The sequence below is a fragment of the Fusarium oxysporum genome, chromosome 14 (assembly GCF_000149955.1).
Source record: "Fusarium oxysporum f. sp. lycopersici 4287 chromosome 14, whole genome shotgun sequence".
Taxonomy (NCBI): domain Eukaryota; kingdom Fungi; phylum Ascomycota; class Sordariomycetes; order Hypocreales; family Nectriaceae; genus Fusarium; species Fusarium oxysporum.
This window is the reverse complement of record NC_030999.1, coordinates 1,123,589-1,144,792: the sequence shown is the minus strand read 5'-3', so window position 1 is coordinate 1,144,792 and position 21,204 is coordinate 1,123,589. Positions and strand designations below refer to the sequence as shown.

Below are 21,204 nucleotides of genomic sequence, written 5' to 3'. Positions count from 1 at the left end.
AGATAACAAGGGAGCCGTGGATGACCCTAACAAGTATGACTGCCGGTTCGAAACCTAGAGGAAGCACTGCGATATGATGGATATATATTGGCCGAAATTCGGGGCATGGTGTTGAGCGAGTGGAACGTCACGGCTACTTATGCATAAGTGATGCGGGCAGGGCTTAGTTGGGTAGAAGGGTTTTTATTGCTAGTTGGTAAGGTAGGATTTATGAAAGTGCTCACAAATGTGCTCCATGATGGACCGATGTTTCTGGGCGATGGTCGAGCAAGGTAGGCCTGACGACGTTAGGCATATAAGTCGAATAAGATCTCTTCGACCTGGCTTGATGGACCATAAACGATTGAGTGAAATACTCTTAGGCACGTGCGGTGTGATCCAGGGCTGTGTCGGTGTCGTTCTTTTCACCTACTATTTCTAGAATCAGCGCCAGGTCATGATAGCAGGAGGTTACCACATCAGGAAACGAAAGACTTACCATTGAGCGCAACTAGGAATCGACTGACACAGTTATAACAACTGATAGTGGCAATAATCTCCACAATCTCCCTTTCACTGAAATACGCTCTCAACTCCCCCAAAACACCATCCCCCAACTTCAAACTATGCGTCATATCGTCTGTAATCCTAAGAACCACCAGTTCTTTATCCCCCAAGCCGGCTTGTTTGAGGTCATCTTTGCTCACGCTTGCGAGATCCTTCTTCCTTATTAAATCGAGTGCCCCAGCTGACACGTCGGCCTGCACTGCAAGAGGTGCATGGTCGTCCCACTCATACCAAGCGTCGTTGCACACGGCAACCCGGCAAATGATGAGCTCACGAAGACCAGCGTCGATAATTGTCTTGGTTCGGATCGCGCCCAAGAAGGAATTCCATCCGTCGGCTACGGGTGGGGAGTGCAGTAGTGCTAGGTCCAGAGGTTGCAAGGGTGCTGGAGCACGACGCTTGCGGATGCGGTCCACAATATCCTGTTCTATGGGATCCAGGTTTTGGAAGGACTCATCGCTGACATATGCAAGATGCATCTTACAAGTATGAGGTATGAATAAGTTTGAAGTCGCTTGAGAAAGTGTTGGCAAAAATACAACCTTTAAAGCTGTCCAGGTGACGGCGGAGAAATTGACTCTTGGAGATTGAGTAATGGAGACTTTTTAAGCTTCAGTATGGTGATTCTATACTTCTTGACTTTCTTAAGAAGGTAGCCGCATGTCTATCTGATCTCAAAGTTGGGGGGATTCTTGTCATCATCTCTAATACATGTCAGCTTCATGGCATATGTAGAACAATCATTGGATTGTCTCATTCTTAGTCTTACGGTTTACTTCTGATGAACACCAATATCAGTCTTACGTGTTAGTAAGCGATTACTCTATCTATCGCGTAATGCACTCACCGTGACTATTGCATATTACGACGATTATGCTTATTGTAAGCAGCTGCTGCGGGGTACGGTAAAGTATGATAACAAATTTTGGAACCAAGACATCAACCGTGTGTTGTATGGTTATAGGGGCATAAGGCGAAAGCTCGGTTCCAAGAAACTAGTAATCGGGCAAAAAATGGCATCCTTAACAGCTCAGGATTTGCTTGTATATATGGAGGCTCTGTGATCACCTGACAGGAAGGTGACAACTGCTACATATGTGACTGCCCTTAGCTCCTTAAGAACGAAACTCATTACTGAAAACAGCATAGTCAGCTAGCTGTATTGAGCAACAAGAGAAACAATGACAACAAACGTGGAGAGCATGATGTGGTACTGTATAGGAAGATGAAGTTGTTGTCTATCAACTCACATAAACCGAAGGGGACCTTACAGATATTTTTGGCAGAATTCAAACACGCCTACATGCTACCATGCAGTACCCACCTACCGGTAATACCCACCAACCGGTAAGCAAAAAAAATATTTCCCCATACAAAATGCCTAGTTTCATTTGCACAGTACTTTGTCAAAAGAAAAGATATTTTCATGAGAGCATGCGCGTTGTCTTAATCATTGCATGGAATTGAATATTTAAACATTGCTTCTTCAGTGACGCATGCGGCATGGTCGCACGGCACTAATGTGAAATGTCTCAAAATGGCCCCCTCGTCAACCAGCCTCCCTGAAGCTTCATTCAGAATTTTCTCTTTCCCATCTTTCCTTCATCGCCTCCAACATGCCTCAATTATCTTATACGGAGGATGAAATTATCCAGGCTATGCTGGATGTCACAGATAATGGCCTCTCCCAGAACCAGGCTGCCCAGAAGAATGGCGTGCCTCAAACCACTCTCTCCGACAGGTTAAGAGGCCTACCGTCAAGATCCGAGATCACCCAACCTGCTCAGCTTTTACCCACGTCGCAGGAGTCCAGATTAGTCACCTGGATACTTCGACAAGAGGACTTGGGCTATGCTCCTTCCCACAATCAAGTTCGCGCCACCGTCGCTGCCCTCTTGAGACAGCAAGGCCGGGAAAGGCATATCGGTGTACACTGGCTAGCCAGGTTCATCAAACGCCATCCCGATATCGAGACGAAGGTGGAAAAACGCCATGAAGCTGCAAGGTTCAATTCCTTTACCCCAATGGCCGTCAATTGGTACTTTGGTATCCGGGAGAGCGAATATGGCTGGATCAAGCCGGAGAACACGGTTAATGTTGACGAGGGCGGTATCATGGCTGGTTTTGGTAAGTATGGATCACTCTTGCTACAAATCTCACTAATCCACTGAAAAATATAGGCTTGGATTCCTTGGTTATTGGCAGTAGCGATCCTTGGAGGAAGGCCTTCCTTAAGGGCTCGCAGTCCCGCACTTGGACTACCTTTATCGAAGCCGTCACCGCAGATGGCCGTCTTCTGAAGCCTGGGATTATCTTTAAAGGCAAAGAGCTTCAGCAGCAGTGGTTTAGGGACGAGTTCAGGAAAATCGCCGACTGGTATTATATCACGTCCGACAACGGCTGGACGGACAACCATATCGCAGTCGAGTGGCTCAAGGAGGTCTATCTGCCTCAAACACAACCAGCAGATGAGTTTGATGCAAGGCTCATCATATTAGATGGCCATGGAAGCCATGTATCTGTGGGTGTCTACCTGTTCTAGATCGGAAATACCGCTGACGGCACTGACCCTAAATCCAGGATGAGTGGATGGCTACGTGTTTTTTGAACAACGTATATTGCTGTTACTTGCCTGCACATTGCTCTCATGGTCTGCAGCCACTGGACAATGGTGTCTTCAATGCATCCAAGGCTGCCTATCGAAAAGAACTGCAGAAACTCACCAGCCTGACCGATTCTGCGCCAGTGGACAAGGTCAACTTCATCAAGGCCTATGCCAAAGCCAGAGCAGTGGGTATGACGAAGAAAAACATCCTCTCAGGCTGGAGAGTGACTGGAAACTGGCCGATTTCACGACGGAAAGCGCTCCTGCATCCTGAGATTCAGCCGGACAAGAAAGAAACGACGCCCGGGTCAGACGGCCACAGAGACGGGCAAGTCGACTCTGATCATACGCCAACGACCAGCCGCCACATCAGAGATCTGGGGAAGAACAAGAGCCCATCAATAAGAAGGCGCTATTCTGTGATATCGAGAGGGTTTGAAGCTCAAGAGTCAAAGATCGCCTCTCTCAGCACCAGAATAGCCAGTCTGGAGGAGGAAGTTGGCCGGTTGAGCAGAGGCAAGAAGAGGAAGGCGATACCGAATCCTAACAAAAGGTTCATGACATTGGCCGAAGCTCTAGTGGCTGGTGACGCTATTTCTGAGCCAAACGAAGCAATTGAAAGGGCAGATGCTGTTGAGGATGTGATCGAGGTAGGAGGGATGGAAGAAGATGAGAGGTCAAATTCGGAGGAGGAAGAATTAACTGTGGTACGCACGCGGGCAGGGCGTGAAGTTAGAATACCGCGAAAATACTAAAATCCACTTAATTCTAAAACGAAATTCGAATGTTATTTCACTCTTGTTATTTGTGTTGGATTTCCTACATCTGGTTGAAAAATTGTATTTTGTATGGGGAAATATTTTTTTTGCTTACCGGTTGGTGGGTATTACCGGTAGGTGGGTACTGCATGGTAACACACCAATGTATATACACGAAACAGTACAAGTATTAAGTTTTCTTCACAGCTCTACAAATATATTAAGTGAGGAGATCTAAGAGCTTATTCATATCTGCATATTATATCTGCATTTCTATAAAGGATTCTTCATATATATAGAAATATATTAAAAAAAGCTTTAATAAGTAACTTAATTAATTTTAATTAAGTATTATATATATAATGGTATCCTAAATAAGTAACATATAGGGAACATAAAAATACTAAATAACTATTAAACAAAGGTAAATCTTTTATAATATTATTATCTCTATACCTTAATATGGTATATATAGTAGATTTTACTATAGCTAGGGCTATTATTCTAATGAGGTTATATATCCTTGAGATAGTTTTAAACTATAAAGGACTTGTAATCTTTTGCCGCGTGGTATAGTGACCCGCTTGCTTATTATACAAATAATCTTTCTATTTTATCATATCAGTTTGCTTATGTCCTTAGTTACCTAAGCATTAACGGATATAAATAATCTTAATTATACTATAAATACTTACCTTTTAATATTTCTATTTAATCCAGCCAGCGGCCAGCGAAGATAGCTACATCTCTTTCTCTTTCGCCCCTGCCTATTGCTTGTTGATATAGACTTTAATTATTTATTAATTCACTTGCTTCAGAGATGGAAAGAATGGATGCTAAATGTCAATTTCCGGCCCAGCTTTGGCGTCACCAGAGTCCCAAATTGACTCCAATGTATAAATTTCTCCAGCAGGTCAAGGCGACTTACAATCTCAACTTTGACGACTACCCGGGGCTTCATCGATGGTCCATAGAGAATATCCCAGAATTTTGGGAAGAGGTCTGGCGGTTTTGTGGGATAAAGGCCTCTAAACAATATGATCAAGTAAGGTGATGCCTTACTTTCATATCTCTTCACATATCATAGCGCTGCATTTCTGTCTCTTCCATCATCTCCCTTCCTGTGTCTCATCCAACATACAAATATCAATCATTGCTTACTGATGTTAATTTTTACAGAGAAGTAACTCTGAGGCTAATCGTCCTTTAGGTGTTACAGAAAGATACGCCAATGTTCCCCCGGCCAGACTTCTTTTCTGGTGCTAAACTTAATTTTGCAGAGAATCTGTTGTTGTTGGAAAATCCGGGAATCCCCTTCCCTTCAGGATTCAGACTGTTAGTCTGAAAGTCCTAGATTTAAAGTTCAAAGTCCTAGATACAATCATCTAGAGATATAAACCCGAGAATAACTCTCAGCTCAATAATGAACAACCAAGTTTCATAAAAATACATTTTCACCCAGCACTACTGCGCAATATAAACAACAGGTTATGAGCCCGGGTTAGCAAACACCGGGTTTCTCTTCTGAATCAAAGAACCAAACTTTAACTTCAACTCAAGATGACGTCACGACGAGCCCCACCTTCCACCATGCGAACTCGCAACACAATCAGAGTATCGCCTGCATCCGAATCGTCGCAACCTGGTGCTTCAGGTCAAGACCACACACCATCCTCAATGTATGACAGTACCACGGTCATCTCTGAAAAGAATACTCTTTTCCTTCCGCAAGAGCTCAAGCTAGGCGGCCCCTCCAATTGGGAGCAAAAATATCCTCGTCGAGGCAGCAAAGCTTGACAACATGTCCTCGAAGATGCTGTCTTTGGTGATTACCCTCCCGAGGAACAGCAGACTATGGATCAAAAGATCAGGGCGGCAAAAGCTGCCGTCTCCATCCGAGGTAACTGCACTGGAGAAGCACTCAGTCAACTAGTCGGGATTGAGAATCCCCAGGAGATGTTCAACCTTCTCCAGGCCTATTGTATTGGCACGGGCCCAGTTCTTCTGCAGACAACACTTTACCAGTTCATCCGGATCAAAACAAGCTCTTACGAGACAATTCCACAATTTAATGTCGACTTTGAACGACTCGTCAAACTTCTCCTCGAGCAGAAAGAACCAATCTCAGATACCCTCAAAAAGGTTGTTTATCTGACTGCCTGCGAGAACGAGTACCCTGACTGGACTGCCAGACAGCGCGCTCTCCTACGCTCGGAGCATCCGCCAACACTACGATCAATGCAGCAAGATCTCATTGATGAAAACAGGTCATCAGATGATGATGACAGTCATGGTACTGCCTCCACGTACTGGGCTCACAGTAAAAAGACTGGAAGGAAGGGCCCGGCCGCAAGAAAGCAAGAGGCAAGTGGCCGGAGGAGAGGATCTTCAAAGAACCAGCGAGCCGCGAACAAGTCTAGCCAGGAAACCAATCATCGAGTCGGCAAGAACAAGGAACATACCTGCACGAACTGCAAGAAGAGAGGACATCATGAAAATGATTGTTGGTTCGCCCATAAGGATAAGCGACCCGACTGGGCAGTCCGTCTCGCCAAGGAACTCATGGAGCATGATCTTCAACGCGACAGCACCAAGAATCTCCATATCAAGGAATCAAATCACATGACAGTTGAGCGATCTTTTCTGATTCTTGAAGACAGCGTCTCAGACGAGCTACCTATGGACAATACAGAGACGTGTAAAGTCTCCCTTGATAACATCTCTTCAACCGCAGAATGGCTGTTCGACACAGGTTCATCAGTCCACATCTGCAACGACCAAAGCCTATTCACAGAACTGCAGCCTGCAACCCGAACGGTCCTCGTTACGGGCGGTGGGAAGGTGTACCCATTCGGTAAGGGGACAGTCAAAATTTGCTTCATAAACAAATGGGGTGAGCAGGTCACAATTAACCTCAAAGACACGCTGTTCATCCCTGAGTTTCCGGTAAATGTCATGTCAGGACTCAGGCTATACAAGAACGGCGGCTGGATAGACGGGAACGACATGTACGACCCAACAGGAGATGTCTTTGGTCTCCTCCGCATAGGAAGGGACGGTCTGTACGTGAACACTGAGGTCGGAAAGACTACTGTTTCAAACCAGGCCGTCTCGGAACTCCAGCCAGAACCATGCAATCATCACACTGCTTCATCAAACCAATGCCTGAATGTCGACCTTTGGCACCGAAGACTCGGCCATGTTAACGCATATCAGGTGTCACAGACTGCCAAAATGACCAGAGGAATGTACTGTGACGGCCACCACGACCATCAGCCTTTCAATTACTGCCTCGCCTGCGACATCGCAAAGGCCCTACGATGGACTCCGCGAAATAAACGGAAACGAGCCTCCAGGGCCGGGTTCATTCATGTTGACACCTTCAAAGTCAATCCACCGGGCATTAGAGGCGAACGATGGGGAATGATTGCCACAGATGACAGGCATAGAATGAGATGGGCCTACACGTTCACGAGGAAGGGGATGGCTTCGGAACTTCTAGGCCAGCTCATCTCCAAGATACGAACTCAGTATGGCATCCGAGTGTACGCAATCCAAATGGATGGCGGCTCTGAGCTCTATGGTGCGTCTCTCAAAAACCTCGAGTACACTCACGGCGTCAAGATCATCAAGACGACACCATATACTCCTGAATTTAACGGAGTTGCTGAGCGCTCTAACCGCATCATCTTTGACAAAGTCAGAGCAACCATGGAATCGGAAAGAATCCCGATAGAGCTCTGGCCATTGGTCCTGGAAGATATGGTGCGCAAGACAAACGTGACAGCCACCAGGGCAATTGATGGCCTCACTCCCATGGAAAGCTTTCTCAACGAGGCCTTCCCCGGACAAGACAACAAGCCGGATCTGTCCGGAGAACGAATCTGCGGCTCACAAGTCACGATACACATACCGCAGGAACGAAGATTGAGATCACACAAGTTTGGCCCAAGAGGAGAGGCTGGAATCTACCTATGCATGGAAGGTTCACAGATCTACACCTGCTGGGTGCCCTCTCGCAGGAAGGGACATCAGATCGTCCGTTCTGCAAATGTACAATTCTACGAAAAGGTTGGGGAGACAGAACTCCTGACCGAAACTGAGCATGATGTTGAGCCGGAAATCCGCAAGAACGGAGCTCCCATCTCAAGCCGGCCACAGTCCGTCACGGAGCAGACAAAGACTCCAAGGCCACAAAGGTCTGAAGTGAACAATCTTCAGCATGCTGAGGTGCATAATCCTCAGCATGGACAGACGACAACATCCATGACATCAGCTAAGCTGCCCGATCTCCGAAAAGAGGTGATCACTGAGCCCAAAACAATGACTGAAGCGCTTCAAGGTCCGCAAAGGGAGCATTGGCTCAGAGCAATACACAGTGAGCTGCGCAGTCTCCTCACGAAAGGAACTTGGCGCATGCTGGACCGCAACCAAGCTCACAATAGGCCACTTACCGTCAAATGGGTATTCAAGGTCAAGAAAAACGAGGACGGCAACCTCGACAAGTTCAAGGCGCGGCTGGTGGTCAGAGGCTTTGAACAACAGTTCGGCTTTGACTACAACCAGACCTTTGCCTCTGTTGCCAAAGCGGCGACTTGGAGAATCCTCCTCACCGTTGCTGCCTGTCTTGACTGGGAGATTGAGCAGATGGACGTGTCGACGGCGTTCCTGGAAGGGGACCTCGAGGAAGAAGTCTTCATCGAAATGCCGGAAGGGCTTGTAGAGTATTTCGACCAACACCCAGAAGACCGTCCGCCAGGATTCTCAACCGAGAAGATCTGCAAACTGATCAAATCCCTCTATGGACTCAAACAGGCGCCTCGGCAATGGCAAAAGAAGCTGAAGGAGGCCTTGGAATCCCTTGACTTTCGACAAGTAACGTCTGACACGGCCGTATATCACAATCCCACAACGGGAGTGATCATCATCACATATGTGGATGACTTCCTCATCATGGGCAGCAACAAGGAAGCAATCCAAGGGTACAAAGCCCGCCTGGGAGAGATCTTCACAATGACTGATCTCGGTCCCGCCAGCCATTTTCTTGGAGTAAGAATAACCCGAGACAGGAACTCAAGGCTGATCTACCTTTCCCAGGATGCATATTTTACCAGAATACTGAAGAAATTCGGCTTAGAGGATTGTCGACCGGTCAAGACCCCGATGGAGCGAAATTCACTCTCGACACTGCAACCAAGAGACAATGGCGACTCGGCTTCTCCAGAAGAACGAGAAGACTATAGCTCGAAAACCGGCTCGCTGATGTATGGAATGACCCAAACCAGACCCGATTTAGCTTTCCTACTCTCGGTACTCTCAAGATACATGTCGAATCCATCACCAACACATTCACGAATGATCAAAAGAGGTCTCCGCTATCTACAGCAGACAAGAGACCACGGCCTGGTGCTTGGGGGCGTCAAGAAAGATCCTGAATCCGCTTGGAGCATCACAGCTTGGGCCGACTCGGATTGGAAAGGCGACACTGTTACGGGAAGATCGACGTTTGGATGGCTTGTTCAACTTGAAGGATCTACAGTCTCATGGAGGGCCAAACGGCACGAAACAGTGGCACTATCGACTACCGAGGCTGAATATACAGCACTCTCCCAGTGTGCCAGAGAATTGGCCTGGACTAGGAACCTCTTCTCTGAACTGCTCCTTCCGCTACATATGCCTATCCCACTGAACGGCGACAACCAGGGTTCCCTAAAGCTATGCAGAAACCCTGAGCTTCACCAACGGACAAAGCACATTCCGTTAACCAAGCACCATATCCGAGAAGAAGTTGAAGCCGGGAATATTGATGTGCAATACGTCAGCACACATGAGCAGGTAGCAGACGGACTCACTAAACCATTGAACGCCGTCAGCCATGGCCACTTTCTAGAAGCAATTCGAGTCAGTGCATGTCCGATCGAGGAAGCAGGTCGTATTATTTGGAGTACTGAAGTCCACGATGACTCTGTGCCCTGAAGACAAGGTGGATGGGGGCGTGTTGGAAAATCCGGGAATCCCCTTCCCTTCAGGATTCAGACTGTTAGTCTGAAAGTCCTAGATTTAAAGTTCAAAGTCCTAGATACAATCATCTAGAGATATAAACCCGAGAATAACTCTCAGCTCAATAATGAACAACCAAGTTTCATAAAAATACATTTTCACCCAGCACTACTGCGCAATATAAACAACATGTTTTGATGGTCAAATATGCAGGCTTCCCTGATTGGCTAAGCTGACGGGCAAGACTTGCCGGGGCATAGGTATACCGCATGCCCATGTTTGATGATCCGCAACATAGGCCTGTACAAGTCAGATGTATTCGACGGCCTATTTCCAGTTCTTGAAGCGTCATTGAGAAGCGCCATTCCCGGGCACTAGTTGTAGCCTCATTATAAACTCCACAGTACACATAGCGAGGTGGCGGCGCAGCTGGCAAGCCCCTGGAAAGCACTGCTTGCCTGTTCTCGACGCCCGGGAAGTGAATTAATGATAAGTCTGTGAATGTAGTTGATTGCCAATATGCGTGGGTCTAGAAATGTGCGTTTCATCCTTCACATATCTGCACTTGTTCAGACTATGTCCTACATACTACTCTTCCGTTGATCCCCGTGGCCGGTAGCCATCAGGTGTTACCTGAATAAACGTGGTGATAAGCTAGTGTACTCTTTCCCAAATATCGGGTCGCTTGGCGTTTGTGGTCAAAACATGAAGCCTTGTCTATATGGCAATTACCGCAGCAATTCGCAATTGGTCCATTCGGAGGCTAGACCTTTGGTACGGTCCCACCGCCTGTTTACACGAATCGTTGTTTGGACTGGCCTTTTCGACTACCGCATATCTAGCGTCACTAGTACCGAGCGTTTTCAGAAATACAGCGTCTTGGTATACAGGCCAGTAATGCGGCCGTGTGTGGCCTCATCACCGGGATGATTCAGTCTCCTTAAGCGACTGAACATGCTTTAGTGAGGAAGCGGTCAATGTTTACGTTTGGCAATGAACCAGGATTCAGACTCCTTCGATGCTCGCTCTCCTGCGGTGACAAGGAACGAACGGTACAGCCTTGCAGCAGGAGACCAGGATCTTATTGTGAACCTCACACCTGGGCAAAGCCCTGGCCAGTCTTGATTAGGATGAAACAGCTGCTGGGCGATGCCAATATGACTTGCCATATGAATAAGCTTTTAGCGGTGAAGATTTCTATCATCAGTGTTGCTAATAATATAAACAATACGGTATTGGCAATATGAACCCCCTCGCAATATTATTGTATTGTCAAGGGGTGCATATTGTATTATCCAATATGAACATGACTCGTATTATATGTATTGCCAAGAAGCTAATATATTGGCAGTGTGACAATACATGCAATATATTCCACGTGACCCGTTCAAATCTCGTCACCCTGGAAATCTCGTATCCCACACCATGATTTAAGGCACTCCAATGCCTCAATTACATCACTCCCAAGTCGATTTCGACGGTCTGTAATCGTTATCTTCGCCCCAGAGAAGAGCCGCTCCGGCTCCGCAGACATTGCAGGAATTGACAGTATATCCACAGCCATCTTACTCAGGTTCGGGTAGGTTTTCTGCTGTGTCTCCTCTAGCCACCATGCGAGGGCGCTCGTAAAGCCATAAACCCGTTCAGAGTTGCAATATCGCTCATATTCGTCCATGGTGAGTGACGGCTGCAAGTGCTTGTTCCTCCAATTCAAGAACTCGTTGGTGGTTGTCGATGGGACCTCGCAGAGAGGAAGCGGTGGTTCCATAGGTTTATATTCGTTCCACAGTGTCTCAATCAGCGTCTTTGACGGCTCAATCCACTCTTCTTTCCAGTTCTCCTGGATGTAGTGCCATTTGTGCGAAGGATGAAGCACAATAGCCGCAACGTACGCAGGCGATTCTTCAGTAAGGCGGTAGTACTTATCCAACTTGGCCCAGCCCGAGTTGTACATTGGTGCCATCACCGGATCATTCATAGTTGCCTCCTTGCCGGCTTCGAATTGTGCCAGTACGAAGTCCATGGCCAAGAGGACATTGTCGAGTGTTGCAAACGATGACTCGAGAGCTTTGGTCGTCATCTTCAGCTTCTCCAGGAAGGACTTAACCTTCTCCAAGATGACCCAGTCCTCTGGAGAGAGCTCGTCTCCAGCGCAATCTGATTCCATCCATTTGTTGAAATAGCCGTCAATCGCATCTCTGAGGTTCAGGGCCACTCGCAACATGTTATACCACGAACTCCATCTTGTATCGTTGTCCCGTGCGAGCTTGTGGTTATGGCTCACGGCAAGGAACTTTTGGCCGCGCTGGACACTGCGTTGGATGAAAACGACGAAGTTGTGAAGTTTGCCAAGAGGCCCCTTCTTCCGCCACGCTTCAATATGTCTTAGTGTCACATTATGCACGCTAGGATCGTCGACTTCGAGTTTCTCATCATCGGTGATGAAAAGAAAGGCTTTGGCAGCGAGGTTGATGATATGACCTTGGCAGCGCAGTCGGTGCACTTTGGGGTCGTATTGGATGTCATATCGGCGTAGGAGGCCTGCAGGATGTTAGGGCCACCAGTCAGGAGAAACAACGAGCCATTGTGCTGACCAAGCGAAAGGGATCTCATCATGGTGTCATTATTCCCAGCATTGTCCATTACGAAATAGCCAAGCTTGGAGGCAAAGCCCCATTCATCTATCACATTCAAAACAGCCACGGCAAGATGAGAACCGTCGTGCTCACTGTCGATATCTTTCAACGCCAAAACATGGTGTTCCAGCTGACCGTCTTCTGTGACATAGTGTGCGACTATGCCTAGGATGGCCAAAGAGTTGGGAGAAGTCCAGAGGTCACAACTGATGTGAATTCTTGACTTGGCCGACTGTATGCGCTGTTTGACCTTCTCCTTCTGGTCTTCGTACTGCCGCATGATCCATTTTCTGATGGTCTCATGAGTGTCTGGAAGCCAAGTATCGACATCTTTATTGATGTAGGCCAAGAGTGCCCGGAACTCTGGACATTCCACCAGCCGAAATGGGAGAGAGCAGGCCGTAATAAACCTCACATATAAAACTTCGAGCTGGTCAGGGTTGATGGAATCACCGGGTTGATCGTTGAGCCGACGACGTTTGTGGGGATTTTCCTCTGCCACAGCACGAGCTCGTTCGAGAATCGTTCGTATCGTTGTCACTTTAGTCGTTCGCGGGGCTCCTCTTGGCAGACCGTGGCCGTCAGGAGGAGGGTCCGTAAGGTGTTTTGCAGGAGCCGCAGTACCCCCAGAACAGGCATAGGTTCTGTCACAGTGTTTGCAGCGCCACTCTTCTTTTCCAGTCCGCTCATTGTAGTATCTCGTCTCTATCTCCTCGTCCGGCATATGGGAGAAGATCCATGATGTTCTGGGCTTGATGGATGAAGTTGTAGAGGCTGTGCAAGGTCGGGATTTGGGTGTTTCGCTTTCGTCTGGGCTGTGTAAGTGCTGGCCGGAATAGTCCGAAAAGTCTACTGAGATTGACGATTCTCTTCGTTGTGACCATTTTACAAAAGGGAGGCGTTGTTGAGGCATGGTGGTAGGTCCGTCCAAGCTCGATAGTGGTAAAGAAAATGGCCTGTGATGATAATGGCCGACATGGTCCGTACCAATCTTGGCGCGCGGAAGAAACGCGTGGTCGCGTCCTGGGCTTAACTATAAATAGCGACGCGTGTTAAGTGGAAGTGCGTGCTCACCAATAAAATGCCGAGTATACCTGCCGTGGGGTGTAGGGTAAGTCAAGACAGACCACGATCAAGAGGCAATTTCGCTTCAGGACCGACAACCCAATATAAATAATATATTGCCAATATGGACATCCTCATATTATATTGGTACAATATCAAAAAGCTCATATCTTATTGTGACAATATGAGAAGATCCATATCATATGGTTTGTATTGCAATATACTACTTTATTGCCATATTATTAGCAACACTGTCTATCATCTCTGCCTTAATAACGTGTGCCAGGCCTGTGTAGGGCCTCAAAGTTGACTGGCCAAGTCAAGCACTTTGTCACACTCTACGTACCAACTCCCCGAACGGTGAAAAGAATACAGATGAAACCCCCTGAGTCCAGTACGTTCTAGCCGCTCTGCCCCTAGCACACAATGCCAGGAGCTTCTTCACCGCCATCTTCACACAGAGCCCAGTCCCAATCCTGGTCATTTGGTATTATTTATAGTCTAAGGGTCCCCTAGTTCATACTTACTGCTATCTGCATTCGTTTTTTCTACTCGCTTTCCTCGTGTACGCCATCCATATCAACACAGGATTCGCTTCCATTAGACTTTCCCCGTCCTCCCCAAGGCACAAGCAGGGGCCTCGGCATATCTGCGCGGGTATTCTTCAACCGAAAGAAACTAGCACTCATATTCCTCGGTGCATTGCTCTTACATAGGCTCGCAAAGAGCCTAATCCCAGAAGTCTTTTCACTGCCATGGAGAACAGATACGCACGTCGACGTCGCTATTGGCGTAACGTGTGGAGGGCTGCTCGCGATGCGCATAAATCGGAGAGAACGTTTTGCCTCTGGTGTGAGTTGAGGAAACATTTAGGTCGCGCGGAGAAGGCGCCAGTATGCAAAGGAGTTAATCTTCCTCAAGAGGTTTCCGAACCCACTCCATGGCAAGAGGATCATAGCATATATCTGCGGCATGGCGGTATCTTGCGTTTCTCCTTTCAATTCTATTTGAAGCCCGGGTTCGAAAGCTGGTACTTGCCTCAGGGCCCTTCCCCGACGCCACAACTGATGTATGGACACCTTTTTGAGTAAGTGCACAGCCATTTGACGACAGCTTTCAACATAACAGAGGTCATGAACTAACAGCAATCACAGGATCTTACGCAAAGAGCTGGGTCTTCATTACTGCTACCAGTTTCAGTCGAAAAACCATGAACCGCTTCTCGTCCATTGCCTTAATCAACCCGAGTCATCAGATGACAAGCCATTCGCGCAGGAAATTCAGCAAAAGATTTCCTCTGCGGTCTATGACTGTATGAAGCGCATTCAGTTGGAGATAGTCCATCGAATGATCAAACGGAACTGCAAGCGATCAGAATGGGTCACCAAGGGGGATTCACCTGGCTGCCCCGTTGGTCATCCTGGAGGGGATTTGTATGGAACTCTGCCTTGTGAGCATGTGCGCTGTATGCATTGCGAGATCGAATTGACGATGAAGGCGGACAATGGTCGCAAATGCGGTGAATGCGAAGAACCATACGATATCATTCCATTTAGTACTCGTCTTCGCAGTCAGTTCATTCCGAGCCAGTAAAGCTGGTTTGATCTTAGTCCCAACTTTGATATATATATGCTTGTATGTGCTCGCCAATCCCAAATGAAAAAACGAAAAAACAGCATGACCTCAAGGGCAGGTTCCAGTTCGAGATTCGATTGAGTCTGCATCCTGACTTGACATTGGCATCTTAGGCTTTCGTGCAGGAGGTTGGGCGTCAACGACGTGTGAGTCAGCCCGAGAGAGTGGACGAGACTGTAAGCTGTAATTTAATCCTATCATGCATGCTACTCTTTTATTTTCCAGGAGCAATCCTGATAAACCCACGATGTCATCTCCTGCATCGATTAGCTTCGTTTCATCACCCCTTTCGGCGATGATATTGGCCCGTGAATTGATTGCAACCACGTCTGTGACAAGAAACATCATTCGTAGCTGGATTCGACGCACGAGTCGGCATCTTGTTGTAGGGAGGACGATCAATGCCTTTTGTAGGGCCTAGGAGTACCATGCTGCCCCCTCTTCCCCCTTGGCATGATCGAGAGACTTCCCAACAAGACACGCATTGTCATTTGGATGTCCGGAAACCCCCCCAAATGATTCCAAGGAGCCGATAGTCAGTGTATTTCTCTGTCAATCCGTCGCTTGTACCGTTACCTCCCACATATGCTTGAAGACTGCGCTATTGTGGGCATGTATATAATTTCAGCTACAGTTCTTAACACATCTAGCACGTAATCGACCTCATCCTCCGGGACCTTACTCAGATCCACCTCCTCTAATTCCGGCAGTATCATCTTCAATTTGGAAATCTTGGACTGCACATTATTGTCCTCGGCCTGCGATATGGTGCTCTTCGTGATTGACCCTGTTCTCTGTTTTACATCACTTTGCTTCGCTTTATGAGATCCCATATCGCAGGATTCAGCCTCTTGTGCATGTTCGATGTCCCGCTGTAGGTAGTAGTCGCGGATACGATTTAGACGAATTTGAACTTGAGGGTTTGTGCTTTGCAGTGGTGTTAACTGTTGAATATTGCGATCAAGCGTGATACTGAGAATGGTCTCGTAGCCAAGGGTAGTCCTGTTGTCTGTCTCGGCATGGCCGCAGCCAGTGTTGGTGGATGCATCGGGGTGCTCGTTGAGTTGCTCTTGCTGGTCGGTATCCGCATTGGCAACGGCATCATCAACGTGACCCGTCGACGACTTGTGTTCTTGACAGTCCGATTCTCGTACAAGGCACACGTCTATCACATCCTCGATTCGTCCTGTGTCGCATTCACTATGGACTAACGGCACACGCAGGGTCGAACTGTTCTGCGGAGAACGTCGTTTAGAATCTGGGGAAGCTCGTGCTTGAGGTGAAAGCTTAGAAGGACCCTAAGCAAGTCAGTTGTGATCTTTGGCAGTTTTCCCAAGGTCGGAGCGCTGCGCTATCATGCCACGCTACGCTGCTTACATTGCCGATGGTATTGCTTGTATCCGATACTGGCGATCCCGCAGGATGCTGGGGTAAGGACAAGACTTCCTGTTTTCTATGCCTGCATGTCTTTTTGTGACGCTTCAGGCTGTCCGGTCGAGCAAATGACTTGCCGCAACCTTCCCTCCTGCATTTGAACGGACGTTCACCAGTGTCTGTGGAGGAAATGTCAGTGATCAGTATGAATCCATTGACCTAACCTGCTTACGTGTTCGTAAATGAGTTTTATACTGTGCCTCTTTCTTGGCCTCTAATGGGCAAAAGGGGTAAGGGTATTTCCCATTTATTCTAATCGGAGTCGCAGCGGCGCCTTCTGTGGCTGATAAAGCATATGGTTTTTGATCAAGGTGAAATTGTTGTTGAGGTTGAGGCACAGAAGAGTCCTAAATGTGGTGTGTTAGCTGTAGCTGCTGTAAGCTGTTTCAAGCTCTGATAGTCGCGCGTTGGTGCCAAGGTACGGTTCTCACCGGGCTAGTGGCGCTTACTTGTAACGTTGGTGATTCAGTACGAAATTGTGGTGACGGAATACTCAATGTCCTGTCCGCATGTACAAGTCTCTCAGGAGCAGCCTGGCCAAGAAACTGGTAGTTGTCATCACCATACCAATTTTGGTCGGTAAAACAGTCTAAAGAGTAAACATCAACAACAAGTATAATGCCAACCACCTACTGTACTCACCTAGCACATGACGTTCATATCTAGTGTCTTCCCGGTAGTGTGCTTGGCAGTAAAGGCAAATAAACTCGCCATTTCTTCCATTGATCGGCATGGTAATGGCTGCTCTTGCAGCCTCCAAATTAGCGTTTTGGGAGCTATCGCGTCTCTTATATGGCGTCTCGTCCAGCGAGTGAGGCAAGTCGGCAGCTAACCAGCGGTTTGGTAAGATTCTTTGGCAGTGGCCCTCGTATCCGGTATACTGGTAAGCTAAATCGCCAGGGTCAACAATGGACGTCTCAAGATTTGATGTAGGCGGACTCCTACTTTGGTGTTTCCTCTCGGGTGATAGTGAATGTTGCATGGCTGTGCCATTTTCGGTGGATGGTTCAACCGATTGGGAGCCGACCCATGGCGAATGGAACTTTCCAATCGGCGCGGCAACACAGGGAATATTCAAGTTCGAATACAGGGGTCGTTGTGCTGGAGATGGAACTTCATCGCGACCCTAAACGTGTTAGTTATGATAACCGGTAATTTTTCCAATGTCTGACCGTTGCGCTATCATGCCACCCTTCGACACCTAACCCGCTGATGGTATCACTTGGGACAAATATTGGGAATTGGAAACGACAGGTTTTTGCGTGGACTCTCAGGCTCTTCTTTTGAGTAAATGTCTTTTCGCAACCCGGCCACTCGCATTTATATAGACGGTTACCAGTGTCTGCAGAGCGAACGCTCGTAAGCTGGGTGAATATAATGACCTGTCATGCTTACCGTAAATGGCGTTTATAGCCGTGCTCTCTGCCGAACACCGTTGAGCAAACAGCTCAGGAGAATTTGTCATTGGCACATTGGGAGAGCCGAGATGCAGGAGCTCGTTTGAGGCATCTTGGCCTGTGGACAGTGTCTCGAGTGGCAACCCAGCCATCGGGGAGTGCTGGGACGTGGAAGGAGACTTATCATCGCCAGCGGCCAAAAAGCAGTCGTCGATGCCGTTAGGGCTCATTACCTTCTGGTTCGGCCGTAAATGACTTTCCATAGCGTCTGTTCTCGCAAAACTGAAGCATGAGTTAGTACGTGATGAATCCAATGGTACTTCGAGGCGTACATCTTGGAATAGCCAGGGTGAGAGAATTTATACTGGTGTTCTGTAAAGCGCTCATTCAAGGCGTCTAGGGAGCTGCAATGCTTCCCGCCATCAGGAAAATAACAAGCGAATGGTCCTGTATCAGTATGTTGAGGATAGTGAGCCTCTACTTGATGATATTTCGAAGTAAGGCTCTGTAGCAGAAGTTAATAAATCGGTACAGCCAAAAATGAATTTGACCAACAAACCTTTTGGTATGATGGCCAGCCGCGACTAGCAGTAGATTCGCTTCTGATCGCCTCTGCGGGTTCCATGATAAACCACTACACTTTGATGTGCCTTCGCGACATTGCGTAATGATGCATCCAGAGATGGGAATTGTAGTTGGTAAGACGTTCACTTGTGTTGTGGCGGCAAGAAGCTTCCAACGGGCGCTCGGTTGTGAAGAGCGAAGAATTGATGGACTGGATGTCGCCTAGGGAGGAAATGAAAGGCCAAGGCGTAAACCTGGCCTCTGATTAAAGTATAACGGGCCGCAGGCGCGGTTCGATCTCTGGCAGCTTAAGTGGTATCGAGTTATGGCACAATTAATCAGAGCCTCAAGAATCTAAAGACACAAAGTGCCTGCGAACTCTTCAGTCGGTCTGCCTGCCACAGTTCGGGAATTGAAATGGCTCTCAAGCTCCAACGGAGAAAAAACAATCCAAATGGCGGGCTAGGCTTCATCCATATATAAACCCTAACCCAACCCGCAGCCCTGCTTGCTCAAGGACCATGGTCATTTATCGCTATTCTTTAGACTTGTGCGTGCGCCTAGCCGATGAGAATCGTATAGATGATGATGACTTTAGCTATTAACGGGACTTATCTGGTTTTTCTGTGCATCTCATGGAGCCTCGTGGATATTATGCCCTTACCCTCCCTTGGGCTCAGGCTCAGACTCCGGTTTTGTGCTAGATCACATTGTGGAACGTATTTTGTTGATTGTACACGTGAAGCTGCATCTCGATCCATGCCTACAAACTCCACTCTGTAGCCCCAGACAGGGCCACCATGTCTCGTTGTCTCGACAGGTGAGAAAACATGAATCTCTGCGTGGACATGAGGCCGCAGATCAAGGAGCCAGCCTCGCCAAAAACCATCCGCGGAATCACAGGGACAAGGGCACCTGGACGTTGAAAAGTGCTTTGGCCCGAGCCGAAACTAGTGCGTACAGACGCTCGCTGTTGGTAGGTCGCCCGCTTCAACTAGCAGGTCGTTGGGCGGAACCTGTTCCAGTTGCCGGTAGTGGGGCACAAGCTTCACCCAAGGTGAGACGGATGGACCCTGGTTCGTGCGGCATCCCCATCCACAGCGGCGGCATTTTTTCGTAAAAAGCTTACATCTCATCATTTAGTTCTTGTATCGGCTATATGCAAATAGGTATTTTACAGCATTTTTATTCTCATCCTCGCTATCAAGCCTATCGAAAGTGAGCAAAACCTCGGCATTAATGGTGGCGATGCGGTGTCTTTTACCTTTACTTACCCTAGTGCAGCCTGCGTGGTTGGCTTCTGTCTGATATTTTCCCGCTTCTGGTCGGACGTCTGTGATTTCTCTTCCCTTTCTAATCAATCTACCATAGCTTACTATAAAGATATTACGCCCCATTAGCTGAAATATACATCGCGACCCAAACACCAACAGCGAAGTCGATACTGATGAGGAATCAACACGCCAGACATGGACTGTAGGTTGATTGTATAATACCACCGGTGCAATGCTGTCTAGTGGGAATTTTGATAGACGAGTAATTGAAGTGAATGAATTAATAGAGCAAATTTTCATAGGCAAGACATCTATTGATAAAGGAAAAGACTAATAGCTTCTCTGTTTTTCGACGTCCCGCCGTTCGCTCACCATGCACCAGGTCCACAGGATGAAACACCGGTATTAGCTCAATCAGAACAGCTAGCTATTTCGCCCATTGCCGCTCAAACCAATGAGCAAGGTAAACAGGGACTGCGGAACCTCGCCCTCACCATCGACTGCCTTTTCAGTCACTCGAATGTCATTTGACTGTGTGGAAATCACCTCATTACGTTGATACCAGCTCTCCATCAGATACTTGCTTAAACGGCGACCATATAACTCGAAAAGCTCAAATGAAAACTCCATCTGGTTCTGAAAATGCGTATTTTCCATCTCAATGGTGTTTGGGTTGTGTGGTCCAGAGGTCGATGGATGTAGCGGAGCTTCCTTCGAGGATTGAAGCTGATGAAATTTTGTGAGCCACTTCTTGAACAACGCAATTAAGAGCAGGTTTCGTTCTGATGGTAGTAACGAATCGCCCCCCGTCTTCTGGCCGCTCACCCAATTGCTGATGAGAGGAGGTTCATCAAGCTGGGATGTGATGGCATTTTCATAGGAGGTCTGAAGTTGCTGGCATTTTGCAAGCTCATTCTGGATGAAATGAATAATGAGCCGGGTTCGTTCTGACGCTGACATCGAATGGCCTCCCATCTTCTGGACGTTCGGGGATTGCTTTGCTCGTCGTGGAGGGTTTAGACTAGCCAGTTGGATAGGTACGTCTTTATCCTATCAAGCAACGGAAAACGCTCAGCGATGGGTTTTGGAGTATATGCGATATCGTAATGAAAATTGCCTTTCTTTGACGTATGTGATAAAAGTGAGAAGGAGCGACCGCAAAATGGAAGCGCGGTTGTTTTTCCCTTTATGTAGGCAGCCTGATCGCTTACGCATCACAAGCAGACCAGGGCTTAATTACGCACACTGACTCCTGAGACAAGGACGAAGTGATGATAATCGCACGGCTGT

General features: G+C 47.7%; 4 protein-coding genes across 4 annotated transcripts; 1 reads left to right on the top strand and 3 right to left on the bottom strand.

Moving 5' to 3' along the window:
* Window positions 1-358: 358 nt before the first annotated feature.
* On the bottom strand, window positions 359-1,025 carry FOXG_17267 (uncharacterized protein; the record flags this gene model as incomplete). Its single annotated transcript, XM_018397284.1, has 2 exons — window positions 359-411; window positions 479-1,025. The coding sequence occupies 2 exons, from the start codon at window positions 1,023-1,025 to the stop codon at window positions 359-361; spliced, it is 600 nt and encodes a 199-aa protein (XP_018258068.1).
* A 13,340-nt stretch (window positions 1,026-14,365) lies between these two features.
* FOXG_22722 (uncharacterized protein) lies at window positions 14,366-15,203 on the top strand (the record flags this gene model as incomplete). The annotated part of the gene is made up of 2 exons (XM_018403133.1): window positions 14,366-14,697; window positions 14,765-15,203. The coding sequence occupies 2 exons, from the start codon at window positions 14,366-14,368 to the stop codon at window positions 15,201-15,203; spliced, it is 771 nt and encodes a 256-aa protein (XP_018258067.1).
* Window positions 15,204-15,817: 614 nt separating this feature from the next.
* Window positions 15,818-18,701, bottom strand: FOXG_17266 (uncharacterized protein; the record flags this gene model as incomplete). Its single annotated transcript, XM_018397283.1, has 9 exons — window positions 15,818-16,543; window positions 16,623-16,798; window positions 16,852-17,026; window positions 17,129-17,268; window positions 17,322-17,805; window positions 17,852-18,021; window positions 18,075-18,358; window positions 18,409-18,581; window positions 18,636-18,701. The coding sequence occupies 9 exons, from the start codon at window positions 18,699-18,701 to the stop codon at window positions 15,818-15,820; spliced, it is 2,394 nt and encodes a 797-aa protein (XP_018258066.1).
* Window positions 18,702-20,215: 1,514 nt separating this feature from the next.
* Window positions 20,216-21,038, bottom strand: FOXG_22721 (uncharacterized protein). Its single transcript, XM_018403132.1, has one exon. The coding sequence runs from the start codon at window positions 20,887-20,889 to the stop codon at window positions 20,338-20,340; it is 552 nt and encodes a 183-aa protein (XP_018258065.1). The 5' UTR covers window positions 20,890-21,038; the 3' UTR covers window positions 20,216-20,337.
* Between the last annotated feature and the right edge of the window lie 166 nt (window positions 21,039-21,204).

Excerpts from the sequence above, each read along its gene's own strand:
- FOXG_22721 (XM_018403132.1), bottom strand. The coding sequence starts at position 20,889 with ATGGGAGGCCATTCGATGTCAGCGTCAGAACGAACCCGGCTCATTATT.